At 58.3% G+C, this 7,333-nt stretch overlaps 2 protein-coding genes across 2 annotated transcripts; one reads left to right on the top strand and one right to left on the bottom strand.

Annotated features, from left to right (window-relative positions):
* Positions 1-173: 173 nt before the first annotated feature.
* Positions 174-1,299, top strand: CAMP (cathelicidin antimicrobial peptide). The gene is made up of 3 exons (XM_015615997.3): positions 174-310; positions 409-492; positions 1,153-1,299. Exons 1-3 carry the CDS (start codon positions 242-244, stop codon positions 1,261-1,263), a joined length of 264 nt encoding a protein of 87 aa, XP_015471483.1. The 5' UTR covers positions 174-241; the 3' UTR covers positions 1,264-1,299.
* A 1,179-nt stretch (positions 1,300-2,478) lies between these two features.
* Positions 2,479-3,468, bottom strand: LOC107215397 (cathelicidin-B1-like). The gene is made up of 4 exons (XM_033512154.1): positions 3,226-3,468; positions 2,889-2,993; positions 2,711-2,794; positions 2,479-2,607 (listed from the first exon to the last, which is right to left on the bottom strand). Exons 1-4 carry the CDS (start codon positions 3,466-3,468, stop codon positions 2,479-2,481), a joined length of 561 nt encoding a protein of 186 aa, XP_033368045.1.
* Between the last annotated feature and the right edge of the window lie 3,865 nt (positions 3,469-7,333).

Below are 7,333 nucleotides of genomic sequence, written 5' to 3'. Positions count from 1 at the left end.
CCCCCCACTCGTGACCCCTATTTGTGACACCCCCCACTCGTGACCCCTATTCCTGTCCCCCCCTCGGGGTGCACAGTCCGAGGCTGAGCCCCCATTGTGAGTGCCACCCCACTCGTGACCCCCTCCCGGTGCCACCCCCACTCCCGAGCCCCCCCGTGCTGTCACCCCCCTCCGGTGACCCGCCACCCACGCGTGTCCCCAGGGCGTGGAGCTGAGCTCGCTGCGGGGACTCAACTTCAGCATGATGGAGACGGATTGTGCCGCCAGCGCCCGCATCAGCCCCGACGACTGCGACTTCAAAGAGAACGGGGTGAGGAGGAGGAGGAGGAGCGGGAGGAGCGGGAGGAAGGCCCCGGGGTCCCGGTGCCATCCCCTGGGTGACACCGCGTGTCCCCGTGTCCCCCCCAGGCCATCAAGGAGTGCTCGGGGACGTTGCAGCTTCAGCAGGGCTCCCCCGAGATCGACCTGAGCTGCTTCGATGCCTCCTCCGATGTGAGTGGGGGAATCCGGGGGGTCCCCGGGGGAGGGAGGGGAGGGTCCTTCCCCTGCCCCACATCCCCGAAAAGGGACCCCCCCGAGGGCTCCGCTGCCCTGCGATGGCTCCAGAGGAGGGTGGGGGGTCCTGGGGAGCTCTGCTGGGTGTGGGGTGTTCCAGGTGTGGGGTCCTGGGGTTTTGGGTGTGGGGTGCAGGTGGGGCATCCTGGGTGGGGTCCCAAGTGTTGGATTCTGGATGTGGAGCCCCAAGTGTGACAGGTGTGCGGTCCTGGGGGTGGGGTCCTGGGGTTGGAATATCCCTGCTGTGGGATCCTGGGGATGGAATATCCCTGCTGTGGGGTCCAGGGGGTGGAATATTCCTGGTGTGGGGTCCTGGGGGTGGAATATTCCTGGTGTGGGGTCCTGGGGCTGGGGACATGAATGGTGTCCCTGCTGTGGGGTCCAGGGGATGGGGTCCCTGCTGTGGGGTCCAGGGGGTGGAATATCCCTGGTGTGGGGTCCTGGGGGTGGAATATTCTTGCTGTGGGGTTCTGGGGATGGGGACATGAGTGGTGTCCCTGCTGTGGGCTCCTGGGTGTGTTTCCAGGGGCCCTGGGTGGGGTCTCCCAGGGGGGTCCCACACCCCCGCACCCCCTGAGCCCCCCCATCGCTCCGCAGCCGGTTCTGATCCAGCGCGGCCGCTTCGGGCGCTTCCTGGGCAAGATCCGGCACTTTCGGCCCAGGGTCAAGTTCGACGTCCGCCTGAAGGGCTCCGTGGGGCTGGGCTGAGCAATAAAGGGGCCACTGGGAGTGGCCATGTGGGCACCGCGCTGTCCCTGTCTCTGTCACACGGGGAAACTGAGGCACGGCTGGGACACAGGGCTGCTCCCCCACATCGTCCTCAAGGGCTTGGTCCCACGGGGACGTGGGGTCGGACTGGGGACAGGGATGGGTTCGCTCTGGGGAGCCCCCGGGACCCCGGCCAGACAAGGGACCACCATCGTCCCCATGGTGCCACCGTCCCCATGGTGCCACTGTCCCCACAGAGTCACCATCCCCACGGTGTTACTGTCCCCCATAGTGTCACTGTCCCCATAGTTTCACTGTCCCCACAGTATCACTGTCCCTGCAGTGTCACTGTCCCTGCAGTGTCACTGTCCCCACGATGTCACTGTCCCCACAGAGTCCTCATCCCCACAGTGTTACTGTCCTCACGGTGTCACTGTCCCCACAGTGTCACTGTCCCCACAGTGTCACTGTCCCCCCAAACCAGCAGTGATGGCAAAGGGAGATGAGGGGGGGACACAGGGGACACTGTGACCCCTCCAGGAGCTGCAAGGGAGGGGCTGGGGGGGTTCAGGTCCCGAGGGGACCCCCATGATGGACCCATGGGACAGGGACCCCCACGATGGACCCAGTTTGGGACAGGGACCCCCATGATGGACCCAGTTTGGGACAGGGACACTGCGGGTGCAGATTTAGGGGGATCCCTGAGCCCCAAAAGTGGCTGCAGCCCCCTGGGGGTGTCCTCCCTGTCCCCCCTGTATCCCTGGGGGTCTGTACCCCACAAACACCTCTGTGGGGACCTCGAGGTGTCCTGGGGACAGGGAAGGACAATCCCAGGGCTCCAAGTCCCTGCAGGAGGAGACCCCGGTGTTGAGCCCGTTTTGGGGGTGCTGATCCTGCTCCCCCCAGTGAGCGCCCCCCACTCGTGACACCCCCGTTCGTGGTCCCCAGGGCGTTCCCAGCTCTCCTTGGCTGGGCACGGGGGGATTTGGGGGCTCGGGGAGCGCTCGGGGGTCCCCATTGGGGTGCAGGGACAGCCAGGGTGACACCGGGAGCGATGCAGGGACATTTATTGGCAGTGAAGAACCTGGGGAGAGGACACGGGGAGGGGACACTGGGAGGGGACACTAGGAGGGGACACAAGGAGGGGACAAGGAGGGGACACGGGGAGGGGACACGGGGAGGGGACACAGGGAGGGGACACAGCAGTGACACCACTCAGGGTTTGGGTGCCTTGAGGTTGAGCTTGTCCCGGATCCAGATCCGCCCGCACTGGAAGAACCCCTGGAAACGTTCCTTGACCTTGCCAAAGAAATCCTTGATCTTGGATTTCCAGCTCTGGCCAAACTGGGAAAACAAAGAGCGGTGTCAGACTTTGGGGGGGTGAGGAGGGGACCTGGGGGACCCCCCATGGCCGAGGGGACATGGAGCCGTTCCGGCCCCTTCTTACCACGGCCGGGGCCTTCTTGCAGGAGAGCTCCACCGTGGGCTGCTGCCCCTCCAGGAAAACGGAGCCCTGGCACCAGGTCAGCCCCTGTGGGGCACAGAGGGGACACAGCAGAGCCCAACCCCCTCGTGCCTCAGTTTCCCCACGGCTAATCCCCAGTTCCCACAGGACGGAGCCTCACCCCCAGCCAGCGGCTCTTGCAGTTGCTGGTGGCCATTCCCGGTGCCCGGCACGTGGTTTCCTCCAGGGTGAAGCTCAGCTCCTGCCGGCTCTGCAGGTCTGAGGGCTGGGAAAAGGGAAAGGATCCATCAGGGATCCATCAGGGATCCACAACGGGCCAGAGGAGCCCCAAGCAGAGCCACATCCAGCCTGGAACGGGTCAGACTCAGCCCCAACTCAGCTGCGCTCGATCCCTCAGGGCTCAGACCCAAAACGGGACACATCCACCCTGGGAAGGGCCAGATCCGGCACTGCCCGGTCCTGGAGCTTCTCCTGGAAAGGGAGAGCTCAGCACTCACCCAGCCAGGCCGGGGCTGAGCCTCCCGGAGCCGCAGCACGTAGGGACTGACGGCCCTGGTGTTGAGCAGCTCCACGGCCGCCGCCACCACGGTCCCGTAGCTCAGGGACGAGGACGGCGCGGTTCCTTCCCATCCCAGCGTGGTTCCATCCCGTCCCGCCGTGGATCTGTGGGGCTCCGGTGTGGAGGCTCCTGCCAGCCCCAGGAGCAGCAGCAGCGGTGGCAGCGCTCGGCACGGCCCCATCGCGGCTCCTGGATCCTGGATCCTGCTTCCCACCGGGCTGGGAGTGCTTTTATGGGAGCTGCCATGGGCGTACCAGGGGGCTGGGACAGCGGGACGTTCCAGGTGGGATGAATCTGGCCAGGAGCCCAGTCCAGCCCCCTCTGGTGCCCAGGTCAGAGGGGATGGGTGCATTGGGCACCTTTGGTCAGCAGCGGAGAGGGTTTGGGGTCCTGCTGCCATGGGGGTCCCCAGGGGAGGGAATGTGTGACCAGGAGGTGACAGCAGGGACAGACAAGGCTGGGCAAGGTCCAGAGCGTGGTGGGATGAAAGGTCTGAGCCAGGGGAGGCTCAGGTTCTGCTCCCAGGGAACAGGGACAGGACGAGAGGAAACAACTCCCAGTTGGGCCAGGGGAGGCTCAGCTGGAAATTGGGAATATTCCTTCCCCAAAAAGGCTCTCCAGGCCTGGCCCAGCTGCCCAGGGCAGGGTTCAGTCCCCATTCCTGGAGGGATTTAAAATCCCTGTGGATGTGGCACCATCAGGGACACGATCAGGGATGGCCTTGGCAGTGCTGAGGATTGAACTTGATGGTCTCAAGGACTTTTCCCCTCAGCAAATCCTCGATTCTCAGAAGATGGATGGGGTTTTCCAACCCAGGGGTGATTTATGGCCTGTCCCTCTCTGCAAACAGGGTGGGTCCCACCAAGCACCCAAGGTGGGAGCAGGAAGCTCCAGGAGGACACCCAGGATCCTGCCCCGAGGGTGACCCTCACTTCAGGCCCCTCTGGAGCCACCCAGCAGGTTTGGAGCTCATGGAAAACATCCTCATAAATCACACAAAGACACCTGGAAATCCCCAGGGAGGGACGTGTGAAAAACGAGGTTCGCATATTTTTTATAAAATGTAAAAGTTTAATAAAAAAGACAATTAAGAGATAAAAAAATAAAGTAAAATATACAGATACAGCTGGGTGTCTCTGCATTCACCTTACTAACAAAGGATTGTCCCTTAAAAACAGAGCCCTACTACATATCCATAAATTCTCACACATATTCAGACATTCTTCTGAGGATTTTTGGGGTTCTTCTGTTCAGTTTTTTCTTGTCCCCTTCCCAATAGATCAATCCTCTTGGCACCATCAAGATTTACATTCCCTGATATCAGAAATACAATAAATTCCTTCCCCAGAACTCTGGTCAGGCTGTCTTCATCTGGATAAGAGTTTACAAATGCAGGGATTCTTTAGCTATATTTTTTTTCAGTCTTTGGGTTATACAAACAAAAGCAGTTTTTATTTTAATACTATGCCATAACCCAACATATATGTATTATACCACTAAGTTTTATCAATAACAGAAATAAAGAAAACTATATTAATACAACAAAATTTTCCATTCTTATACACATAACATTCATTTTAATATTTGCAAAAATATTAATGTAATGTGTATAACAATGTGATGTGTATCTATAACAAGTTCCTTCCAAAGTGTCCTCCATTCCTAAAAATTCCCTTTAAATTTCTTCCAAATTCTTCCCTGTTCTTTCCCAGCTTCTCTCCATTTCAATTCCTTCACAAAATTCCTCCCAACTCTTTCTAAACTCCTCAGTTATTCCCATTTTCCCCATGTATCCCACCTAGGATTTATCATCAAGTGAAAGAGTTTCAAAATAGATGTAATATATTTAAATTGCATTTTTAGGTGCCTCTGTCAGCTCTGAGCAAGCTCCAAAAAGCCACAAAATCCTTGGAGACCACTTTGGGAATAAAAAAGGGAAAATTCAGCGTGTTTTCCTTGGGAAGTTGTGATTCCCAGGAGATCTCCCACCTCTTACAGGAAGTAAATCTCCCCCAAAACCAAGCCCTGAGCCCTGGGCTGGGGAAATTCCCCACTAGTAAATCTGACTCTGGGTTTATTTGCCCTTCCCAGGATTGTGCTGCCCCTCCTCATTCCGGAACAGCCACAGGTTTGTCTTGGAGCTGTTCCCACAGCCAGACCTGATCTGACCTGGGCAAGGGAAGGTTCCCAGTCCCCATCAGGGGCTGTCACTGGATGGGCTTTAATAATCCTGGATTCTGGGATAATGAAGGGAGGGCTCAGCTGGTCCATGATGGAATCACCCTGGAGTGGTTTGGGTTGGAATGGAGCATAAATCCCATTCCACACCATGGCCAGGGACACCTCGCACTGTCCCAGGCTGCTCCAAACCTGATCCCAGCCCGGCCTTGGGCACTGCCAGGGATCCAGGGACAGCCACAGCTGCTCTGGGAATTCCATCCCAGCCAGGAATTCCCAATTCCCAATATCCCATCCAACCAGTGGGAGCCATTCCCTGTGTCCTGTCCCTCCATCCCTTGTCCCCAGTCCCTCTCCAGCTCTCCTGGAGCCCCTTCAGGCCCTGCAAGGGGCTCTGAGCTCTCCCTGGAGCTTCTCCTCTCCAGGGGAACATTCCCAGCTCTCCCAGCCTGGATCCAGAGCAGAGGGGCTCCATCCCTGGAGCAGCTCCGGGGCCTCCTCTGGACTCGCTCCAGCGTCTCGGTGTCCCTGCCCGTTCCCTGCCCTTTCCTTGCCCTTTCCCTGCCCGTTCCCTTCCCGTTCCCTGCCCTTTCCCTTCCCGTTCCTTGCCCGCTCCCTCCGTGTTCCCGTTCCCCGCTCCCTGGCGCGTCCCTGGTTTCCACGGCAACGGCACCGCCCTGGTCTCCATGGAAACCGCGCGGCGAGGGGGCGTGGCCGCGTTTGTCAACGCGCGCACTTCCGCGTTAGGCCACGCCCCATCGCATCCTCGCGCCTTAACCCGGAAGTGGCGCGTTCCCGCGCTCACTGGGCGGCGCCATGTTGGGAGGCCGTGCAGCAGGCGGGCCGCGCGGAGAGCGCTGTGATTGGTGGAGGGCTACACGTGACTCACAAATCGCACTGGGATTGGACGGCAGTGCCGCCGCTTCCGCGCGCGGTGCTGTTGGGGTCGTGAGGGGAAGCCGCGAATGGGGGAAGGTGACGGGAGCCCCAGGCCTCAAAGCGCATCTGGAGCCGGGACAAAGCGCTCCCGAGATATTCAAACTGTTTTATTTGCTTTCAAGTCCAGTTTCACCGTCCGTCCGTCACTGACGGGCGGGAATGTCCTTACAGGAATTGCGGAATCAGGGAATTGGTGAGGTTGGAAAAGCCCTCAGAGATGCCCGAGTCCAAGCCCAGCACCGTCCCTGTCCCCAAGTGTCACATCCACAAGGCTTTGAAATCCCGACAGCAATGGGGACTCCACCCCTGCCCTGGGCAGCTGGGCCAGGCCTGCAGAGCCCTTTCCAGGGGGAATATTCCCAAAATCCCACCCAAACCTCCCCTTGAGGCCCTTCCCTGTCATCCTGTCAGCAGAGCCCTACCCCTCCTGACTCCAACCTTCTTCCAGGGAATTGCAGGGAGCCAGGAGGTGCCCCCTGAGCCACCTCTGCTCCAGGATGAGCCCCTCCAGCTCCCTCCAGATGGTTTGGGAAGCTGAAAACCCCAAAGTCAACGCCCTGTGCTCCAGCGTCCTGGGGAACCTCCCGCTGCCAAAACCAGCACCAGCCATGGTGGGAGCAGCCCTTGTTACAGATATATTTTATATTGTTGGCTTTTCCAAATATTGGAATGAATGTTTTATGTATAAGATTAGAAAACTTTGTTGTATTAATATAGTTTCATTTATTTTTGTTATTGATGAAACTTAGAAATAGTGGTATAATACATATATGTTAGGCTATGGCATAGTATTAAAATAAAAACTGCTTTTGTTTGTATAACCCAAAGATTGAAAAAAAATATAGCTAAAGAACCCCTGCATTTGTAAACTCTCCTATCCAGATGAAGTCAGCCTGACCAGAGTTCTGGGGAAGGAATTTATTGCATTT

The sequence above is a fragment of the Parus major genome, chromosome 2, assembly GCF_001522545.3.
Source record: "Parus major isolate Abel chromosome 2, Parus_major1.1, whole genome shotgun sequence".
Lineage (NCBI taxonomy): Eukaryota > Metazoa > Chordata > Aves > Passeriformes > Paridae > Parus > Parus major.
Note: the sequence above shows the minus strand (reverse complement) of the source record. Positions and strands in the feature narration are given on the sequence as shown.